General features: G+C 52.6%; 1 protein-coding gene across 1 annotated transcript; it reads right to left on the bottom strand.

Annotated features, from left to right (window-relative positions):
* Positions 1-6,156: 6,156 nt before the first annotated feature.
* On the bottom strand, positions 6,157-13,926 carry LTBR (lymphotoxin beta receptor; the record flags this gene model as incomplete). Its single annotated transcript, XM_080706318.1, has 10 exons — positions 6,157-6,482; positions 7,014-7,233; positions 8,030-8,103; positions 8,299-8,406; positions 12,207-12,304; positions 12,392-12,488; positions 13,069-13,221; positions 13,295-13,420; positions 13,620-13,716; positions 13,831-13,926. 10 exons carry the CDS (start codon positions 13,924-13,926, stop codon positions 6,226-6,228), a joined length of 1,326 nt encoding a protein of 441 aa, XP_080562444.1. The 3' UTR covers positions 6,157-6,225.
* Positions 13,927-22,805: the final 8,879 nt, after the last annotated feature.

Here is a 22,805-nt window from a genome sequence, read left to right as displayed (position 1 = left end):
AGACCGACGCCTTCCAAGAGAACGACAGGATAAAGGAAAAACATTTAGGGTCTGAGGTCAAGAAATCGCGAACGGATGAGTAGACGGGGAGCTGGTAGTAAGCAAGAGTTGGAGGAGAGGCTCCTGTTCTGTACATTCCTGTCTGTGCTGTCTCTGGGTTCAAGGTCTTTGGTGACTGAGTCTAAGCCTGCTTTTAGGCAAGGCGTGGGAAAAAGGCAAAAGTTTGTTTGTTTGTTTATTTTGTGGATGGGACCAGGGGCTTTCTACCTCTAGGCTATACTTCCAGACCTACGTTTTTGGCTTAAGCATTATTTTGGGCAGAAAACAACTGAAAAACACTAGTTGCATTTAGTTGTCTTGTGCTCTAAATAATGCTTATGCCAAAGTGTTATATTCAGGGTGGCATATTCTATCCTTCCTTCCTTCCTTCCTTCCTTTTCTTTCTTTTGCAATATTGGGGCATTCTACCTTCGAGCTACACCCCCAGCCCTATTTTTTATTCTTTATTTTGAAACAGGGTCTCACTGAGTTGCAAAGGGCCTCACTAAGTAGCTGAGGCTGTCCATGAACCACAATCCTCCTGTCTCAGCCTCCCAAATGTTGGGATTACAAGCGTGCACCACGACACCCAGCTCTATATTTCTCTTTTTTTAATGAAATGTTTATGGGATATATGCTTCTCTCCATGTATTATTATAGTTCGTCAACTTTCACTACAGCATTGCATGGTGTGACGATATCATTATTTACTTATTTTGTGTGATACTGGGGATTGAACCTAGGGGCATCCTATCTCTGAGCTATACCCCAGCCTATTTTATTTTTAAATTTGGAAACAAGGTCTCCCTAAGTTGCTGAGGACTTCTCTAAGTTGTTGAGGCTGTCCTTAAACCTTCTATCAATTGTCCTGTCTCATCCTCGCAGGTACTAGGGTGTGAGGTATGCACCACCACACCCAGCTCACATTGTTATATATAACTTTTTAGAACTGGAATTATGAGTACTACTGCTGTTGACCTTAGTGTGCATGTTTCCTGGTAATCGTATGCCAGTCTCAGCTACTTAGTGAGGCCCCTCTGCAACTCAGTGAGACCCTGTTGCAAAATAAAGAATTAAAAAATAGGCCTGAGGATGTAGCTTAGAGGTAGAATGCCCTCGGTTCCATCCCCAGTACCACAAACAAAAACAAAACAAAACAAAACAACAAAACCCCCAAAAAGCATGGTAACAGAAATGAAGAGCGCTCGGCAGTAGCCTCAATGTACCAGTGAACTATACGCCAATAGGAATTATCCGAGTTCAGATGCATAAAGAAGAAAGAGTGGGGGAAAAAGAAAGAGAGACACATTTGAGAATAATAAATGGTTTAACACACACATGATGGGAGTTCCAGAAGGAGAAGAAAGAACAGGGAACAGGGCAGGAGAAATAGTTGGAGAAATGATGGCTTGGAATGATCCCAAAACAATGACAGCAACAGACCACAGATCTGAGCACCAAGCTGGCAAGTAACAAGACGACCACAGCCGGGCGTGGTGGCGCACGCTTGTAATCCCCACGCTTGGGAGGCGGAGACAGGAGGATCGCGCAGGTTCGAAGCCAGCCTCGCTGGGTTAAGGGACCCTGTTTCCAAATTTAAAAAAATATAAAATAGGTCTGGGAGAGTAGCCTGGGGGTAGAAAGGTTTCCAGGAACCCCAGTATCACCAAAAAGAAAAGAGAAAAAAAAAATCACACAGGTTCGAAACCAGCCTCAGCAACTTAGTGAGACCCTGTTTCCAAATAAAATATAAAATAGGTCTGGGGGTAGAAAGACTCTGGGTTTTACCCCAGTACCACACACACACACACACACACACACAAAAAAAAAAAAAAAAAAAAGTTATAAAAAGCCAGGCGTGGTGGCGCACTCTTTTAATCCCAGCTTTCAGGAGGCTGAGACCAGAGGATCGCGGTTTGCGGACAGCCTCAGCCACTTAGTGAGGCCCTCTGCAACTCAGTGAGACCCTGTTTCAAAATAAAGAATAAAAAAATAGGGCAGGAGGTATAGCTCAGAGGTAGAATGCCCCTGAGTTCCAACCCCAGTACCGAAAAAAAAAAAAAAAAAAAAAAAAAAAAGAATTACAGCAGTCTTCTAGCCAAAAAACACATAAGGTGGATATAGATACAGCTGACTGCTGAGTGCTTGCCTAGCATGTGTGTGAGGCCCTGGATTTGATTCCCAGCAAAACAAAACAAAAACACGTAAACAAGAAGAAAGTAGATAACATCTTTAAAGTACAGTACTGGGAATGGAACCCAGGGGCATTTTACCTCCGAGCAACACTCCCAGCCCTATTTTTTATTCTTTATTTGGAAACATGATCTCACTGAGTTGCAAAGGGCCTAAGTAGCTGAGGCTGGCCGCGAACCGCGATCCTCCTGTCGCAGCCTCCCAAATGCTGGGATTACAAGTGTGCACCACCACGCACGGCTTATTTATTTATTTTTGTGGTCCTGGGGATTGAAATTAGGACTACTCTACCATTGAGCCCCATCCCAGACATTTTTCTAATTTTGTTAATTAATTAATTATTTATTTATTTTTGTGGTACTGGGGATGGAGCCCAGAAGCTTTTCTACCTCTGGGCTATTCTCCCAGACCTATTTTATATTTTATTTGGAACAAGGGTCTCACTAAGTTGCTGAGAGCCTCACTCAGTAGCTGAGGCTGGCTTCGAACCCGTGCGATCCTCTTGTCTCAGCCTCCGAAGTGCTGGGATTACGATTGTGCGCCACCACGTCTGGCTGTTTTTCTCATTTTATTTTGAGAGAGAGTCTCATTGAATCCGGAGGCCGGCCTTGAACTTGGCATCTTCTTGCTTCACCCTCCCAAGTAGCTGGGATGACCGGCATGCAACACGGGGGCCAGCTTTCTTTTGTCTGAGCACATTGGAATAATTATTACATTGTACATCTGAGCTATACATCTAGCCCTATTTTTTTTTTAAGTCTTTTTTACTTTGAAACAGGGTCTCACTGAGTTGCGAAGGGCCTCTCTAAGTAGCTGAGGCTGTCCACCTCCCGAATGCTGGGATTACAAGTGTGCGCCACCATGCCCTCCCGGCTTCATTTTCTTTCTTTTGAAACCAGAGTCCTGCTAAATTGCTGAGGCAGGCCTTGAAGTTTTGATCCTCCTACTTCAGCCTCCCAAGTACTGGGATTCTAGGCCTGTGCCCCCGGGCCCAACCACATTGGAACAGTTATTAAGGTTTCACGTCATTGGCTCAGCACACCAAGGGGCTAGGAGATTTATACATGTGAAGACATGGGTTGCCCTCATTTACTTCCTGCAAAAGGAAGGTGGGCCTAATCTTTCCCAGTCAACCTTAAATAGCCCGGCCACGCACTTGGCCCAGATGACTCCGGATGACTCCGGGTATGTGTTTTGCTGCGACGCCATCCTGATACACGCCAGCAGCTGAGTTCCTAACCTGGCCTTTTATGGAAGGGGTAGTCAGCTGGCGGAGGCTTCCTCGCAGTATTTCAAGCTTAGGCTCCCTCCACCTGGCAGCTTGGTAGAGAGTTGAGTTGGGGGAGGAGAAGGGGACAAACATTTGTTAATAAGAGGGCCAGAGAAATGTTAAAGTCTTTTTCAGGGAAAGATAAAAAGAAAGAAAGGAAAAAACAAACCAATCATGAGTACTCCTGAGCTAAAAGAAGGCCAGTGTAAATTTTTTTTTTTTTTTAAGTGTATGAGGAATGGAACCCAGGGGCATTTTACCTCTGAGCTACACCCCCAGCCCATTTTTTAATTCTGTATTTTGATCTTTTCTTTTTTTTTTTTTTTTTTGCGGGTCTGGGGATGGAACCCAGGGGCATTCGACCTCTGAGCTACACCCCCTCCCCTATTTTTTATTCTTTATTTTGAAACCGGGTCGCACTGAGTTGCGGAGGGCCTCACTAAGTAGCTGAGGCTGAGAACCGCGATCCTTCAGGTCTCAGCCTCCCAAATGCTGGGATTACAAGCGTGCGCCACCACGCCCGGCTTTTATTTTTTATTTTGAGATAGAATCTTGCTAGATTGCTGAGGCTGGCTGCGAATGTGTGATCCTCCTGTCTCAGCCTCCAGAATGCTGGGATTACGAGTGTGCGCCACCATGCCCAGCCACACTGGCTATTTCTTGGGCACGTTCTTCCTTTCAACCAGTTCTGGAAACACCTTTCGCTTTGCCCAGGGGCTGGTTATTTGGGAGCTGACTGAGACTCAGCGCCTGTGGGACAAGAGCCGAGTCGGAGGGAGCGTCAGCCCCCTCGCCCTGTGTTGCTGGGTTGCAGGGCACCAGCTTAGCTTGTGCTAGGGCCTGGGTTGCATCTCTAGCACTAAAATAACAACAAAAAAACAAAAAAAAATTCCAGAATGGTGTACTATATTAAGTTTTTACTACCCAAGGGGTCTCTAGAACCAGGGTAGGTGCAAAACCCAGCTAATTTTTTTTTTTTTTTTTTTGGTGGTGGTACTGGGGTTCCTGAAAGCCCTTCTACCTCTGGGCTACACTCCCAGACCTATTTTATATTTTTGAAACAGGGTCTCTTATGCCAGCGTGGCTGGCTTTGAACCTGCGCGATCCTCCTGTCTCCGCCTCCCAAGTGCGGGGATTACAAGCGTGCGCCACCACGCCTGGCGATAACCCAGCTAATTTTAATCGAGACTGGGTCTCCCTAGGTTGTCATTTGCAGATAAATTTGTTGCTATTGAAAACAGGCAGTCAGGGCTGGGGGTGCAGCCCGGTGGTGGAACGCTTGCTAGTGTGCTTCATGCCCTGGGTTCAGCCCCAGCACCACAAAGAAATGGGGGAGAGAGATGAAATCAGGCGGTAAATTACCCTCTCTGGGCCTCACTTTCCTCTTTTGTTGAACAGGAATAATATCTACTTTATGAAGTTGTTGTGAGGATTAAATAAATAAGCTAAACCGGGCGTGGTGGCGCACACTCGTAATCCCAGTACTTGGGAAGTTGAGACAGGAGGATTGTGCAGGTTCGAAGCCAGCCTCAGCAATTTAGTGAGGCCCTCTGCAACTTAGTAAGACCTGCTTCAAAATAAATAACAAAACAGGATTGGAGGTGTAGCTCAGGGTAGAATGCCTCTGGGTTCAATCTCCAGCACCAAAAAAAAAAAAAAAAAAAAAAAAAAATGGATGGAGGTGTAGCCTGGAGGTAGAATGTCCCTGGGCTCAATCCCCAGTACCACACACATACAAATAAATAAATAATAAATAACAATAAAAAATAAAATATATAATAAATAATAAAATAAATAATATTTATAAAAAATAAATAATAAAAATAAATAATAAAAATAAAAAGGGCTGGGAGTAGCTGGGCGTGGTGGTGCACGCTTGTAATCTCAGTATTTGGGAGGCTGAGACAGGTGGATCTGGGTTCATGGACAGCTTCAGCTACTTAGTGAGGCCCTTTGCAACTCAGTGAGACCCTGCTTCAAAATAAAGAATAAAAAATAGGGCTAGGGGTATAGCTCGGAGGTAGAATGCCCTTGGGTTTTATCCCCAGTACCAAAAAAGAAAAAAAAAAGAAAAAAAAGGACTGGGGGTGTATCTCAGAGTTGCCTGGGTTTGTTCCTAGTACCCAAAGCAAGTAATAATGCTGATGATGATAATAATAATAATCATGATCATCATCATCATCTAAGAACATAAATGATGAGTCTCAATCTCCTATTTATTTGCATGTGGTTACAATTTATAAATATACTCTTCATTTTCCTTCCCTTCCCAAAGTCTCTCCCATCCCTAGTAGCCCTCCCCAGACCCCCAGTTTTTGCCTGGCTTTCTTCTCCGGCAGGTGGAGGGGCGCGGGGAGAGGGGCTTCTCCACATAACTTCATAGTCATCCAGCACCCACAGAATGGCCTCTGAAGCTTGGGGTGAGCACCACAAATCAGCCAGTGGTCCTTGCCTGTGGCCACGTGACCGGCTTCCCTCTGTGCCAAGCCAGTTGCGCAGCGCGGGGTGGATGGCAGTCCAAGGCCACTTGCCTGGCTTGTGTCTGGGATGCCCCGGGACAAATGGCTCGCGATGAGACCTCGGGCTCGCCTGCTCAGCAGCGGTGAGTCCTGGATGGTGCCAGGCCAGGTCCTCTGGGGCTCTGCCTGTGAAGTCCGTGTGGTGGACACCTCGGGGGAGCTGGTGCTCTCCGGCCTGTCTCTTGCTTTTGCCCACACCAGCAGTCACGGACATCGAGCTGGCTCCTCGGGCTGATGGAGGGTCTCTGTCTCAGCCAGGTGCCAAGCTTTGCCGTCTTCCTGGTGGGGCGAGGAGAGCTCGGAAGGGCCGGGAGCGCCCTCTTCAGGGGTGGGGAATGGAGGCTCAGGGGCGGCTGGGGGGTCTCCAGGGCCCCGTGCTCCCCCCAGCACTGGGCCGTTGTAGATGTAGATGTTGCCGGTGACCGTTACGTTGCCTCCCGTGACGTGAATACCGTTGGCACCTGTGGGGAGGGAGGAGGAGTGAGAGGGGCCCAGGGAGCACTGTGAAGGCAGCTCCCTGGTTCTGGCTCTGCCTGCCTCCTCCCACCCCGCGCTCCCTCCCTGTCCCTCTACATAAGCCCGGGATGCTTGGGCTCTGGGTACATGGTTTCAGGGTTTTTCACTCCGATTATGTATCAGGACATCTCTCTTGCCTGTGGTTTTTTTTCTTTTCTTTTCTTTTCTTTTTTCTTTTTTTTTTGCGGTACTGAGGGTGGAACCAGGAACCCAGGGGCATTCTACCTCTGAGCTCCCCCCCCACGAGCCCAATTTTGTATTCTTTATTTGGAAACAGGGTCTCCCTGAGTTGCAAAGGGCCTCACTAAGTCACTGAGGCTGTCCGCGAACCTTGATCCTCCTGTCTCAGCCTCCCCAATGCTGGGATGACAAGCATGCGCCACCACGCCTGGCTCTTGCCTGTGTTTTGATCTTTGGTTCCATCCCGTCTGTACTCTGGCCCCCTGCCCGCCATGTTGCTGGCCTCCTGTGCTCACCGTGGGCCACCTGGCCCTGCTCCCCAGGCTCAGCCTCCAGCTCCTTGGTCTGATTCAGAGGACTCTGCTGTTGTGGCACCACTTCCTCCAAAGCCGGGGCTGGTGGGACCCTCTCTGGGGCCAGGGAGAAGTCTCCTGGGACTGGGAGAAGTGGTTCCTCCAGGCCAGGGAAGGATGGGTTGTTGGCCTTGGGAACAGGGCCAGAGGGGGATTCCTCTCCCTAGAAAAGAGAGGCAGAGAACCAACTGATGATGAAGGACCCAGGTCTCATCTTTCCCATCCCACTCTGTGCTTGGGCAACCTGCTGCTCTACCATGGTCCTGTCTCAGGGTCTTTGTACCTGATACTCCCCCCCACTGAGCTCCCTGGCTGGTTCCCTCCCTCCTTCAGCTCTCTGCTCAAATATTAGCACATCAGAGAGGCCTTCCCCTCCGTCTAAAATAATGTCCCTCACCCCGTGCCTCAGTCACTCCCTGCCCCCCTTCCCTGCTTTATTTTATGGTTATTAATACCCAAAATATACTGGTACTGGGGATTGAACCCAGGGACATTCTACCTTCAAGCTCTACCCCCAGCCCCTTTCTTTCTTTCTTTCTTTCTTTCTTTCTTTCTTTCTTTCTTTCTTTCTTTCTTCTTCCTTCCTTTCTTTTTTTTTTGGGGGGGGGGGACTGGGATTGAACCCAGGGGCATTTTGCCTTTGAGATACACCCCAGCCCTATTTTATTTTTATTTAGAAACAGGGTCTCACTAGGTTGATGAGTTTTACTTCTTGCTGAGGCTGGCCTCAAACCTGTGATCCTCCTGTCTCCTGTGATCCTTCCAAGTACTGGGATTACAGGAATGCACCACCAGGCTCACTTTATTCTTGCTCTACTAGTGTGTAAACCCCAGAAAGAGAGAGCTCTGCTTTGCTCACTACTGCAGCCCCAGCGCTAAGCACAATGCCCACGGCACCCTCGATATGTGATTAACTGAAGAGCCCGCATGCCCTTTTCCTGTCTGCTCTGCCCTGGACCCTCATCACCTCTGCCCCTCCGGGCTGCCTTCTTGGTATCCCCAATTACCTCTGGGTGCCTCTTGAGCAGGGATCCTGCAACAGAGAATGAAGTGGGTGAAAGGCCTTTTAGCCTCTGCGCTCCGTCCCACCATCACGCAGGGCTGCCCACCCTGGGATCCCAGAAGGGACAGGCTATCGTCACCCTTGTCCCCGGCCTTAGAATGAGGACCAGGCAAAGAGGAAGGTGTCCGTGTTGGGGGCAGACATGGAGGGCCAGCTCCTTCCTACCCAGCTTCCTGCAGAGGGATGGGTGGCTCTTCAAGGTACAGGCGAGGACCACGGTGAGGAGCAGACAGGAGATCACGGGCAGCAGGACAGCCAGCACCAGCATCTTTCCTGCGGGGGTAGCAGACATGTTGGCCGGAAGGGCGGAGGGGGAGGAAGGGAAGGAAGAGCTTCCCGGGGCTCCGGCGACCCAGACAGAAAAGGGGGAGCAGCTTTTCCCTTTCTGGTTATCTGAAAGAACTAGAGCCATTTCTCTGGGTTTGTGGAGAAGGGGAACTAAGCTGGGCGTGGGGAGGACCTCTCCACAGTCAGCAGAGACCCGGTTGTGGATAGACACCCGGGAGTTGGTGCGCACGATTTCCTGCTTGGAGACCAGGACTGGGGCTGTTCTGTGGGTGAGAGGGGGGCGAGCTGGAGCAGCTGGTTCTCAAGGGGGCACTAAGGGCGGGTGCGGCCTGGGGTTGTAAACAGACTCAGGGCACAGGGTAGAGCCACGGTTCTGTGGACTTGGCCATCTCACAGAGGGGCCATTCCAAAGGAGCTGGGATCGCCCCTGTGTACCTGTGGGAGTGTTTACTAGGTAGGAGAGTAATGGAACCTTGATTCTATTTGGTTTTTGTGTGTGTGCGCTGGGATGGAGCCTGGAGACATTCTACTTCCAAGCTACACGCCCAGTCCTATCATTAGGTTGATGAGAATCTCACTACTTGCTGAGGCTGGCCTTGAACCTGTGAGCCTGTCTTAGTCTTCCAATTCTGAGCTCTGCCTGTGGCCACCTAGGAGAGGAGGCATTGCAAGTTCTGCACCCCCATTTTCAGGGAAAGTTCCAGGAGGGGAAGGGAAAGAAAAGCTGAGAGTTTGGTTTCTCTGGCTCTGATTTGTAGAAGTGGATAATGTCTGCCTGTCTGCCTTCCTTCCTCTCTCCCTTCCCTTCTTTTTGTATTTGGGATTGAACCCAGGGACATTCTACCTCCAAGCTATACCCCTAGCCTTTATTTTTCATTTTGATTACAGAATGGGAGGCAAGGGGAGAAACTGGACCAAGATTCTGGAAACCTGGGTTCTGCCCAATAGTAACTCTAAGTCATTCTGGGCCAGGCGTGATGGCTCATGCTTAAAATCCCAGCTCTTGGGAGGCTGAGACAAGAGGATCACAGGCTTAAGGACTGTCTGAGCAAGTGGTGAGACCCTGTTTCAAAATAAAAATAAAATAGAGGCTGGGGCTGTAGCTCAGAAGTAGAATGTCCCTGAGCTCAACCCCCAGGACCCAAACAAAAGTTATTTCACTTATTTTAACATCAGTTTTTCATTTAAAAGTTGCTAAAGCTGGTCTTGAACCTGGGATCCTCCTGTCTTAGTCTCCCAAGTACTGGGATTACAAGTGTGTACCACCATGCCCAGCTAGTTTATCATATTTATAAAACGAACAGGTTAAAGCCGGGCGTAGTGGTGCACGCTTGCAATCCCAGCATTTGGGAGGTTGACAGAGGAGGACTGCAGTTTGTGGCCAGCCTCAGCTACTTAGTGAGGCCTGCTGCAACTCAGTGAGACCCTGTTTCAAAATAAAGAATAAAAATAAAGCTGGGGGTTGCCAGGCGTGGTGGCACACGCTTGTAATCCCAGCACTTGGGAGACTGAGACAGGAGGATGGCACAGGTTTGAAGCCAGCCTCAGCTACTTAGTGAGGCTCTGTTTACAAATAAAATATAAAAATAGGTCTTGGAGTATATCCTGGAGGTAGAATGCCCCTGGGTTCCCTCCTCAGTACCGCAAAAAATAAAATAATAAAAGGAACAGGTTAGTTTACATATTCTCTACAATGTCAGTCACATTTGATACATGGTTAAAAACTCTGAGAGGACACTGAAGAATATTTTTGATACACAGCTGATGGAAAAATCAAGTTATAGGGGTTGGGGTTTAGATCAATGGTAGAACTCCTGCCTAGCAGCACAAGGCCTTGGGTTCGACCCCAGCACCATAAAAAGGGAGAAAAGAAAAATCAGATTACAAAACATTAAATCACTCCACTTTTGGTGGGAAAAAAAAGATTCTATATGTAGACATGATATGCATAGGCAAAAAATCTGGGAGAATAGAGACCAAAATGTAAGCGTGGATCTGATAAGTGATGGTTTGTGAGTTTTGCTTATCTGAATATCCTACACTGCACACGCATTAGAGTATGGGCTTGGGTAAGAAAGACCTGGATACAAGTCTAACACCAGTTACCACCTAGGTGAGCTCAGGCAAGTCCCTTAGCCTCTTTGGGCTTCAGTTTCATGTAAAGTATTCTAGTGAAGATAATAATAGAACCTACTCCAATGAATCTTTAAGATCATTAAATGAAATAGCAAATATAAAGTATTTAGACTCCCTGACATGCTGCTCTCACTAAATGAAAGCTATAATTATAAAATATTTGGTAATTTTAAACAGTTAATAAATTCTGCCAATCAGTAGTGATTATGGTCATCAAAAACACTCTGCAAGCCGGGCGTGGTGGCACACACTTGTAATCCCAGCATTCAGGAGGCTGAGACTGGATGATCGTGGTTTATGGACAGCCTCAGCTACTTAGGGAGCCCTCCGTAACTTAGTGAGACCCTGTTTCAAAGAATAAAGAATAAAAAATAGGGCAGGGGGAGCTGGGCGTGGCGGCACACACTTGTAATCCCAGCGCTTGGGAGGCAGAGACAGGAGAGTTGCACAGTTCAAAGCTAGCCTCAGCTACTGAGTGAGGCTCTCAGCAACTTAGTGTTTCCAAATAAAGTATAAAATAGGGATGGGAGTATAGCCTGCAGGTAGAAAAGCCCCTGGGTTCTACCTCCAGTACCAAAAAAAAAAAAAAAAAAATAGGGCACGGGTTGTAGCTCAGAGGTCAAATGCCCCTGGGTTCCATCCCCAGTACTACACACACACACCAAAAAACCCCAAACAAACAAAATAAAAACACCTAAAACAAAAAACAAAACAAAACAAAAAACACTCTGCAGTCTTCCATTAGATTAGGAAACCAATCAGTGCTCAGAAGAAAACTAAGAAAGTCAAGAGGAGAATCCTCTCTCCAACACTGAAGGTGGACACCCTGAGCTGGGTGTGGCGGCGCATGCCTGTAATCCCAGTACTTGGGAGTCTTGAGACTGGAGGATCACAGATCTGACACTAGCCTCAGCAGTTTAGTAAGATATTCAGCAACCTAGTGAGACCTTGCTTCAACATAAAAAGGGCTGGGAGCTGTAACCTGGAGGTCAAGTGCCTTTGGGGGTCAATCTGTACCACTACCGCCAAAAAAAGAAAAAGCACATCGTTTAGTAATGAGGTGTTCAGTATCTAGTAATGGGTTATATGGCAGAGGTATGTCCACATATTCAGAATGATGCAATGTCGTCATGATCACACCTTAGCATAGGGGCATTCCTTGGCATAATATATAGACCTTAAAAAGTGTGTGTGTGTGTGTGTGTGTGTGTGTGTGTGTGTGTGTGTGTGTGTGTAAGCAAGCCAGTTAAGGGATGCTTCAATCAATTTCTTTCTTTCTTTTTTCCTTATGGTACTGGGGATTGAACCCAGGGGTACTCTACCTCTAAGATACGCCACCCCCTCCCCCCGGCCCTATTTTATTTTTTATTTTGAATCAGGATCTCACTAAGTTGTTGAGGTCCTTGCCAATTTGCTGGGGCTGGACTCAAACCTACAATCCTCCTGTGTCAGCCTCCCGAGTACTGGGATTACAGGCATGCACCGCCTGGCCCACAGCTCAAGAATTTCTCTATACCTTTGAATCCACGCCCGGCTCCAGTTTCTTTTTTAAGGAACTTTTCTTCTCGTTGGAGGGAAGGCTTCATCTAGATACAGGGGATGGAGGCATACCCCAGATCCCGCCCTGTGACTCAGCCCTGGGTCCTCACCTGGCGTCTTTGGGGGCAGTGGACCAGGGGGATTTCTGCAGCTTGTATCAGAAATGCTGGTGCCTGGAGCTACCTGCACCAGGCCGTGGTCCTCACACCTGCAGAGGAAAGATGCTTGTGGGCTCCGCTTGCTCCAGTCTCCCCGGAGGGCCGCGGACAGCAAGGGCCCAGGCAGGGCCTCTCACCTGGTGTGCGGCTGGCAGCTGGCGCTGGGGGAGGAGCTGTTCTGGAAGGACCCTGCCTTACATGGTACGCAGACATTGTCACCCTCTCCGGCTTCATCTGGCAGGAGAAAGGCAGGCCAAACCAGGGTGCATGGGAAAAAGGAGCCAGCCGTGAGCTTCTTTATGCTCACCCACCGGCGGCCTGCAGCTCCCCAGCCACCCCATCCCTGGCCCTCACCTGCCCTAGGCTTGCCTTTGCTGCCTGCCATTTTGCCCTGACTTCCCCAGCACCTGTCCAAATTTCATTTCTCTGTAGATAGATCCCTTTGTTTGGAATGAGAGAAACCTTTTTTTTTTTTTTTTCCCCCCTGCGGTACTGGGGATGGAGCCCAGGGGCATTCTACCTCTAAGCTACACTCCCAGCCCTATTTTACATTCTTTACTTTGAAACAGGGTCTCACTGAGTTGCAAAGGGCCTCACTAAGTAGCTGAGGCTGTCTGCAAACCGCGATCCTCCTGTCTCAGCCTCCCGAATGCCGGGATTACAAGCGTGCGCCACCACGCCCAGCGTGCGCCACTACGCCCGGCATGAGAGGAGGCATTTTATACCAAAAAGGTGAGCCGTGACCCAGTGCCGTGCTCCCTGCCCGCACTCAGGATCGACACCTACCCTCTATCTGCCCTCAGCGACCTCTGACCTTTGAGCTCAGCTTCAGTGCCAGGCGGGCACTCCGAAAGCAGCTCGCAGTGCATACACTCGAGGTCCCGGAAGGCGCAGAACATCCCTGGCTGGCAGCGGCACACCGTTTTGCGGTTGCTGGTGCAAGGCGCCACCTCCTCGAAGCCCAGCACTGGTGGGGAGACGGGGCGTTCAGAGGGGGCTCCCTGGGGAGAACGCCCACCCTCCGCCCCAGCCTCACTCACTGGTGTCGCAGGGACGGCACATCTGGCAGATGAAGAGGTGGTTCCAATGCTCGTTGTAGGAGTTTTTGGCACACGTGGTACAAGTTGTGTCTCGGCCTTGGCTGCATTCTGCAGAGACGTAGGAACCTTGGACGGGAGAGGGACAGGAGGGCATCAGTGGGCGGAGACTTTGCCTATGCCCCCCAGATACCTGTCTGGCAGTGAGGCAATGCCCAGGAGGCCCAGACAGGGGGCAAATCTCAGGGCCAGTGTGTCTCCCTGTTTCCCTGGGAGAAAACAGTGTCGCCCTCCCTCTGACCCACCTTCCGGTCCCAGCGCCTCTCACCTGGAGGGCAGCGGGAGCAGCAGGCCCCTTCCTTGGGCTCGTAGTACTCCTTTTCCTGGTCCCTGCAGGTCTGGTTCTCAGAGCGGTATGGGGGCACCTTGGAGGGGAGAAGAAGGAGCCAGGGGTCTGTTCAGGAGGAGGAAGGAGGGGCAGGAGAGAAGCTGCCCAGTGCCCCTTCCCCACCATCGCCCACCCCACGCCCCTCCCTCACCAGCTGGGACGGGGAGGCTGCCAGGATCCCGCAGAGGCCCAGCAGGAGAGGCCCCCAGGCCAGGCCGCAGGGAAAGGCGGCCCCCGACAGGCGCATGGCTGCCACTCGGCCAGTCCACCGACCGACAGGACCGAAGGGTGGAGGCCTGGGAGGAAGGTGGAAAGGCTGCACGTCCTGGGCAGCAACAGCCGGGGAAGGCTGGCCTTGGGGCCGACGTGCCCCCCGGGGCCGGGAGCGGCCGGGCCTGCCCTCCTGGGCTCCGGCGCGGGCTCAGGAAGTGGGAGTGGAGAGGGCGGGGACAGGGAGCGCTGGGAGCAGAGGCCGGCCTGCCTGTCGCAATCGCAATCGCGGTGGGGGAAGAGGAACAGGCTGGGCTGCCTCGACGCAGGGCGGAGGAGCAGGCCGGGAAAGCACGTGAAGGCGGCAGGCCGGAACCCAGCGCCTCCCTTCTTCTCTTAGGAAGCCTGACCGGGGAGGAGAGCAGGCCTCCAAGAGCCAGGCGGCAGAGCTGACCAGGGACCCGAGGGGTTTGGAGGCAGCCCTGGGCAGCTGGGCGCAGAGGGACCCCCAGCAGATGCAGCGTCTAGGACCCCGAAGCCCTCCTTGGACGATATCTGCCTAGCTCTGTGGCTTTCTGTGAAAAACTAACAGAGCTCGTGGCCCCTGCAAGACACCTTAGAGGGCGCAGCGACCTGCTCCTGGCCTTGACCGTGCAGGAGAAGCCCAGCTGGGCAGGGGCTGCGCAGCCCATTCCCAGCTTTCCCTCCCGGGAGGCTCAGAATGTGCCCACCCAATGCAGCTCCCTCGCCATCTCCATTTAAACTGTTAATAGCCCCACAGAGCTACTTGAGTGGCCCCCACCCCAGCCTGGCTGTCTCCCCACCCCTGAGCTCTGGGAGCATCCACTACCCCAGGGAGATGGCGCTCCAGCCTGCTGCTTGCTGGGTGCTTCCCACCAGGCCGTGGGCTCTGCAGTGGCCGGGGCAGGATCTTTGAGTCTGGATTCTTAGCGCTTGGCCCAGTCTGGCTCATGCGCAGGACATACTTATGGAATAAATAAATGATGTGCACACGGCTGGGAGCCAGGCCATGGAGAACCAGCGTAGAGTCCCCAAGCTCCTAATTTCTCTTCCTTCCAGCTATTACACTGTCTTCTTGTCATTCAGGGATATCTCCTTTGGGATGAGAGGCAGTTGTCTTCTCTCCCCCCCCTCTCTCACTGAGGTACTGGAGATGAAACCCAGGGGCATTCTACCTCCAAGCTACACCTCCAGCCCTATTCTTTTTATTTTTATTTTTTGTGGTACTTGGGATGGAACCCAGGGGCCGTCTACCTCCGTGCTACACCTCCAGACCTATTTTTTATATTTTATTTGGAAACAGGGTCTCACTGAGTTGTTGAGAGCCTCACTAAAATGCTGAGGCTGGCTTCGAACCTAAGATCTCATGTCTCAGCCTCCCAAGTGCTGGGATTTCAAGTGTGTGCCACCACGCCCGGCTTATTCTTCATTTTTAAATAACTGAGTTGCAAAGGGCCTCACTAAGTCGCTGAGGCTGTCCGCAAACGGCAGTCCTCCCGTCTCAGCCTCCCAAATGCTGGGATTACAAGTGTGTGCCCGGCTTGTCTTGTCTCTTGCGATAGGCTGGTCACCTGGGCGCTGTCTCTCTCCCTGAAGGCCTCAACACTCATCTTTAGTCTGATTGGTCAGATGGCCAGCAGGCTCTTGGTAGAAGACACGGGAAGTGCTGGTGGAGGACTGAGGTTGGGAGGTGAGAGGTCACAGAAGGCCGAAGGGACCAGCCTGAGCTGCCGACATTGAACCTGGGCTCTGCTAACAAGCGGGCAGAGGGATGGTCCGAGGAGGCCTGCGGAGGGAATCCAGACCTGAACATTCTGCTCTTTCCAGGAGTTGGGGCTGGAACTGGGACTGGTCTCACTCCATACATTTTTTTTTTCTTCCCAGAACTGGGGATGGAATCCAGTGGCATTTTACCTCTGAGCTACACTCCTAGCCCTATTTATTTATTCTTTATTTTGAAACCGAGTCTCACTAAGGGGCAGAGGGCCTCACTAAGTAGCTGAGGCTGGTCACGAACCTGCGATCCTCCTGTCTCAGCCTCCCAAGTACTGGAATTACAAGCGTGCGCCACCACGCCTGACTACCCTATGTTCTTAAATGCATAAAGTAAACGTGTGTACGGCAGCTTTTGACCTTTTCCCCTCCTTTCTACTTTGTATTATGAAAATTCCATAATATAATAAACAAAGGGAGAGAAAGTAATATCGGAGCCCACCACGTCCTCATCACAGAGTTTCAACTCACGGTCAGACTGACTTCTTTCCTAATCCCCCTTGATTATTTTGCAGCACATTTCAGACGTTGTATAATCTCATTTGAAAATATTTCAGGATTTTGGTCTAAAAGAAAGGGACTCTTGTTGGATGTGTGGGCACATGCCTGCAATCTCCAAACTTGGGAGGCTGAGGCAGGAAGATCCAGGTTTAAGGCCAGCCTTAGCAACTTGGCAAGATTCTGCTTAAAAAAAAAAAAAAAAGGCCGGGCGTGGTGGCGCACGCTTGTAATCCCCACGCTTGGGAGGCGGAGACAGGAGAATCGCACAGGTTCAAAGCCAGCCTTGTTGGCTTAGGAGACCCTGTTTCTAAACAAAAATATAAAAATAGATCTGGGAGTGTAGCCTGGAGGTAGAAGGGTTTCCAGGAACCCCAGTTCCACCAAAGAATTAAATAAATAAATAAATAAATAAATAAATAAAAAGAGCAGGAGTGGGGGTAGTGTTGTTTGCAGGTAGAACACTCCTCTGTTCAATCTCCAGTAAAAATGAGTAAATAAAAATTTTAAAAAGGCATGTTTTTCTTTTTCTTTTCACTCTTTCTTTTTTCTTCCTTCTTTTTTTTTTTTTTTTTTTTTTTTTTTGGTACAGGAATTAAACCCAGGGGCATTCTACCTTCAAGAAAACCCTCAGCCCTACTTTATTTTTTGTTTGAAACAGGGTCTTTCTAGGTTGATGAGAGTCTCACTACTTGTTGAGGCTGTCCTTGAACCTGTGGTCCTTCGGTCTTAGCCTCCCAAGTACTGAAAATGTTTTTTTTAAAATTAAGATACATACACACACACACACACACACACACACACACACACACACACAAATGAAGTGCATAAATACACAAATCTTTGGCAAGAAGAGTAGAAGAGTACTCAATTTTTACTTTCTTCTATTTTCGTATAATACCCTGAGACATTTCTTTTCTTTTTTTGCAGTACCAAAACCCAGGGTCATTTTACCTCTGAACTACACCCCCAGCCCTATTTTTTATGCATTATTTTGAAACAGGGTCTCACTGAGTTGCAAAGGGCCTAAGTAGCTGAGGCTGGTCGGGAACCTGCGATCCTTCTGTCTCAGCCTCCCGAATTCTGAAATTAAAGCGTGGGCCATCAGGTCCAGGTCACTACAGAACATTTCTTGCACCACAGAAGGTTTGGGTGTACCCTTCCCTTTGCAGTTACAGATTAACACTATCTCAGATCCTTTCAAATCCTTCCTGGCTAAACGATTTCCTTCTTTCTGCTGCTAGTCCCATGTTGCCACTTCAGCTCTCCAGGACTTTGTAGGTCGTCAAGAAACAGCCCTGAGATCCAGGTTTAGATCCTGGCTCCATCACTTCACCTCTGGGCCCTTAGCACCAGGCAGCAGCAGTTCACTTGCAAATCTCCACCCTTCCCCAGCTCTGTCCTACATTTCCCAGACTCCTTTTCCTCCTGGCTTCCTTGTAGGTTCAGCCAATAGGAGGCGCTGGCAGATGACAGTGGGTGGAGCCCTGCTTTCTCCGTCCCTTCCACAATCCCCTTTCTTGCCCGTGGCCTCCACTCTTTAGTTCCTGCTAAGCACCAGTGCAGGTTTCTTGGTCTGTAATGCTACCTTACTCTTGTCTTTGGAGCCTTAGCGATGGTGGCTGCTGCCTGCTTTGCTGTTTTCTGAGTTGTCTCATTGTTCCCTGCCGGCTTCTCAGCTCTTCTGTCACCCACGTACCAATCCCCTCCGTTAAATTCCTCCTGTTTGAAAGACTTAGGGTGATTCCCATTTCCCTCCGGGACCATGACAGATGCTTCATGTTAGTATAATGTGAGAACTGTGATGTCACCCAACCTTCCCACAGAGGATGGAGACTGATGAGGACACGAGATGCATAAATGCTTTGCAGGCAGGGCCTCGTCTTTGCTTCTTTTGTGTTCTTCGCCAGCTTCCTGGAAGTCCTAATGATGTCCATTGGACATCATTCATCTTGTCCATTGGACATCTTCAGCCCAGAATGAGCGCCCCGTAGGCTCTCAGCACGTGAGCTGGGCTCTCCTCCAGGTCTCCTGTAGCAGGGGTTGCTGACATCTCCTTCTCCTCGTAGGCCCGTGAAAAAGCCCAAATGAAGACTGGTGTGATGGGACTCTTCTAAATACTCTTTTTTGGGTCGCGGGCGGGGCACGCCTAATGGGGCCCGGGTCGCGGGACTCTGGGCCCCTGCCGAACTGCGCGTAGCACGCCAGACCCCTGGAGAAACCAGACCCAGCAAGACGCTGGGTTCTGGGCAGGGGTCGCGGGCTGGGCACGCCAGATGGGGCCCGGGTCGCGGGACTCTGGGCCCCAGACCGAACTGCGCATAGCACGCCAGACCCCTGGAGAAACCAGGCCAAGTAAGACGCTGGGTTCTGGGCTGGGGTCGCGGGCTGGGCACGCCCGATGGGGCCCGGGTCGCGGGACTCTGGGCCCCAGGCAGAACTGCGAGTAGCACGCCAGATCCCTGGAGAAACCAGGCCCAGTAAGACGCTGGGTTCTGGGCAGGGGTCGCGCGCGGCGCACAAAAGCCGGGGCCTGGGTCGCGGGACCCTGGGCCCCGGCCAAACTGCGCGTAGCACGCCAGACCCCTGGAGAAACCAGGCCCAGTAAGACGCTGGGTTCTGGGCGGGGGGTCGCGGGCGGGGCACGCCTAATGGGGCCTGGGTCGCGGGACTCTGGGCCCCTGCCGAACTGCGCGTAGCACGCCAGACCCCTGGAGAAACCAGACCCAGCAAGACGCTGGGTTCTGGGCAGGGGTCGCGGGCTGGGCACGCCAGATGGGGCCCGGGTCGCGGGACTCTGGGCCCCAGGCCGAACTGCGAGTAGCACGCCAGACCCCTAGAGAAACAAGGCCCAGTAAGACGCTGGGTTCTGGGCGGGGGTCGAGCACAGGGCACGCCAGCTGGGGCCCTGATCACGGGACTCTGGGTCCCGGCTGAACTGCGAGTAGCACGCCAGACCCCTGGAGAAACCGGGCCCAGAACAGAAAAAGATAAAGAAAAATATCGGAGAGGTGGTAAGAAAGCCGTTATGGATGCCAGGACACTGGAGATGCAGACAAAACTTATCTAAATGCACTGGAACTTATGGAAAAATTCGCCGTGAAAGAGGACTGCTATTTCTCTATATTGTTAAGAATCTCAGACATCACATATAAGGAGAGAGTTTAGCGGAGACCAAGGAGAAATGCGGTGTTGAAAGAGTTCTTCGCGATGGTGGTAGAGACTTGTATTCAGGAGAAGCAGAAACCGGATCTTACCAACTTTATTTTTTTGGAGAAATTACACCAAATGTCGAATGCTACCATCACGCATGCTTAGGAACACTGGACAACATTCAGAGTGGAAAAAGAGCCTGGGAAGGATTTGAAACGGTGGAGGCAGTGGCAATGCCAGTGGCCAATATTCGGGGGAGGCAGAGATCTGATACATTACAACTGGAACCTTTGAAATACTAACCACAGAGACAGTGATCGGAACCTGCTGAGGGGTTAGGCGGGCGCCGGGGCCAGTGGCCGACATCGGAGCTTGCTGTGAGGCAGGGCCACTACTGAGGCCTCCGTGGCCGGGATTGGAACCTGCAGAGGGGTTAGACCGATGCTGGGGCCAGCGAGGCCGGCATTGGAGCCTGCCATGATGCAAGGCTTGTGCTAGGGCCTCCGAGGTCGGGTCCGGAACTTGCTGAGGGGTTAGGCCGGTGCTGGGGTCAGCGAGGCCGGCATCGGAGCCTGCCGTGCGGCAAGGCCAGTGTTGGGGCCCCCGAGGATGGGACCGGAGCCTGCTGAGGGGTTAGGCCGGTGCTGGGGCCAGCGAGGCTGGCATCAGAGCCTGCCATGAGGCAAGGCCAGTACTTGGGCCTCCGAGGCCAGGATAAGAGCCTGCCGAGGGGTTAGGCCGGTGCTGGGGCCTCCGAGGCCAAGGTAAGAGCCTGCTGAGGGGTTAGGCCGGTGCTGGGGCCAGCGAGGCCGGCATCGGAGCCTGCCTTGAGGCAAGGCCGGTACTGGGGCCTCGAGGCCAGGATAAGAGCCTGCCGAGGGGTTAGGCCGGTGCTGGGGCCAGCGAGGCCGGCATCGGAGCCTGCCTTGAGGCATGACCAGTGCTGGGGCCTCCGAGGCCGGGATCGGAGCCTGCCGAGGGGTTAGGCCGCTGCTGGGGCCAGCGAGGCCGGCATCGGAGCCTGCCTTGAGGCAAGGCCGGTACTGGGGCCTCTGAGGCCGGGATCGGAGCCTGCCGAGGGGTTAGGCCGCTGCTGGAGCCAGTGAGGCCGGCATCGGAGCCTGCCGTGAGGCAAGGCCGGTACTGGGGCCTCCGAGGCCAGGATAAGAGCCTGCTGAGGGGTTAGGCCGGTGCTGGGGCCAGCGAGGCCGGCATCGGAGCCTGCCTTGAGGCAAGGCCGGTACTGGGGCCTCGAGGCCAGGATAAGAGCCTGCCGAGGGGTTAGGCCGGTGCTGGGGCCAGCGAGGCCGGCATCGGAGCCTGCCGTGAGGCAAGGCCGGTACTGGGGCCTCCGAGGCCAGGATAAGAGCTTGCCGAGGGGTTAGGCCGGTGCTGGGGCCAACGAGGCCGGCAGCGGAGCCTGCCGTGAGGCATGACCAGTGCTGGGGCCTCCGAGGCCGGGATCAGAGCCTGCCGAGGGGTTAGGCCTGTGCTGGGGCCAACGAGGCCGGCAGCGGAGCCTGCCGTGAGGCATGACCAGAGCTGGGGCCTCCGAGGCCGGGATCGGAGCATGCCGAGGGGTTAGGCCGGTGCTGGGGCCAGCGAGGCCGGCATCGGAGCCTGACGTGAGGCAAGGCCAGTACTGGGGCCTCCGAGGCCAGGATAAGAGCCTGCCAAGGGGTTAGGCCGGTGCTGGGGTCAGCGAGGCCGGCATCGGAGCCTGCCTTGAGGCATGACCAGTGCTGGGGCCTCCGAGGCCGGGATCGAAGCCTGCCGAGGGGTTAGGCCGCTGCTGGGGCCAGCGAGGCCGGCATCGGAGCCTGCCGTGAGGCAAGGCCGGTACTGGGGCCTCCGAGGCCAGGACAAGAGCCTGCCGAGGGGTTAGGCCGGTGCTGGGGCTAGCGAGGCCGGCATCGGAGCCTGCCTTGAGGCAAGGCCAGTACTGGGGCCTCTGAGGCCGGGATCGGAGCCTGCCGAGGGGTTAGGCCGCTGCTGGGGCCAGTGAGGCCGGCATCGGAGCCTGCCTTGAGGCAAGGCCGGTACTGGGGCCTCGAGGCCAGGATAAGAGCCTGCCGAGGGGTTAGGCCGCTGCTGGGGCCAGCGAGGCAGGCATCGGAGCCTGCCGTGAGGCAAGGCCGGTACTGGGGCCTCCGAGGCCAGGATAAGAGCTTGCCGAGAGGTTAGGCCGGTGCTGGGGCCAACGAGGCCGGCAGCGGAGCCTGCCGTGAGGCATGACCAGTCCTGGGGCCTCTGAGGCCGGGATCGGAGCATGCCGAGGGGTTAGGCCGGTGCTGGGGCCAGCGAGGCCGGCATCGGAGCCTGCCTTGAGGCAAGGCCGGTACTGGGGCCTCGAGGCCAGGATAAGAGCCTGCCGAGGGGTTAGGCCGCTGCTGGGGCCAGCGAGGCCGGCATCGGAGCCTGCCTTGAGGCATGACCAGTGCTGGGGCCTCCGAGGCCGGGATCGGAGCCTGCCGAGGGGTTAGGCCGCTGCTGGGGCCAGCGAGGCCGGCATCGGAGCCTGCCGTGAGGCAAGGCCGGTACTGGGGCCTCTGAGGCCAGGATAAGAGCCTGTCAAGGGGTTAGGCCGGTGCTGGGGCCAGTGAGGCCGGCATCGGAGCCTGGCGTGAGGCATTACCAGTGTTGGGGCCTCCGGGGCCGGGATTGGAATCCTGCCAAGGGGTTAGACCGGTGCAGGGGCCAATGGCCAGCATCGGAGCCTGGCGTGAGGCAAGTTCACTCCTGCGGCCTCCAAGGTCGGGACCAAAGCCAGCTTAGGGGTTTGACCGGTTCAGGGGCCAGCGAGACCAGAACTGGGTCCTCCCATGAGGCAAGGCCGCTGCGTGAGCCAGCGAGGTCTGGATCAGTCCACTGAGTAGCCAGGCCACTACTGGGACCATCAAGAGTGGGATTGGTACTTGCAACGCAGCATGCACAGAGAAATATCGCAGAAAATATAAATCAGACGCTTCTCTTAATCAGCAATAACTAGGAGGAAAAGGGCAACAGGAAGAGGTTGAGCTATAGAAAGGGCCCTATAGTGAAGCAACTAATGTGATCAATCAGAGGGTATGTAATACTGGAGGACGGAGCCTCTTTAAAATGCAGGAGGTACATAAACAAATGTATCAAAGTAAATCACCAAAGAAGTGTGGGATGGAGGGAGGGGGAGGGAATGGGACGGGGGCTGGAGGAGGGCTAATTGGATGATGTGTGCTTGTATATCCTCTCAAGTCTTGTACTCCAATGTGATTGATATATGACTACAATGCACCAATTTAAAAAATAAATTAATTTAAAAAAAAAATAAATACTCTTTTTTGTTTTCTCACTTCTTCCACGCGCTGCTCCTAGTCAAACGGTGTCCTTGGAAAGGGTCTGGCAAACACTGCGAAATTAAAATAACTGATGGGGTTGACCTTCTCCGGAGTTGTTCTCTACTGGGTAGGACTTTGTCCCCCAGAACACATTTGG

The sequence above is a fragment of the Muscardinus avellanarius genome, assembly GCF_963383645.1.
Source record: "Muscardinus avellanarius genome assembly, chromosome: 11".
Classification (NCBI taxonomy): Eukaryota; Metazoa; Chordata; class Mammalia; order Rodentia; family Gliridae; genus Muscardinus; species Muscardinus avellanarius.
The sequence above is the reverse complement of the archived record's forward strand: the minus strand, read 5'-3'. Positions and strand labels throughout refer to the sequence as shown.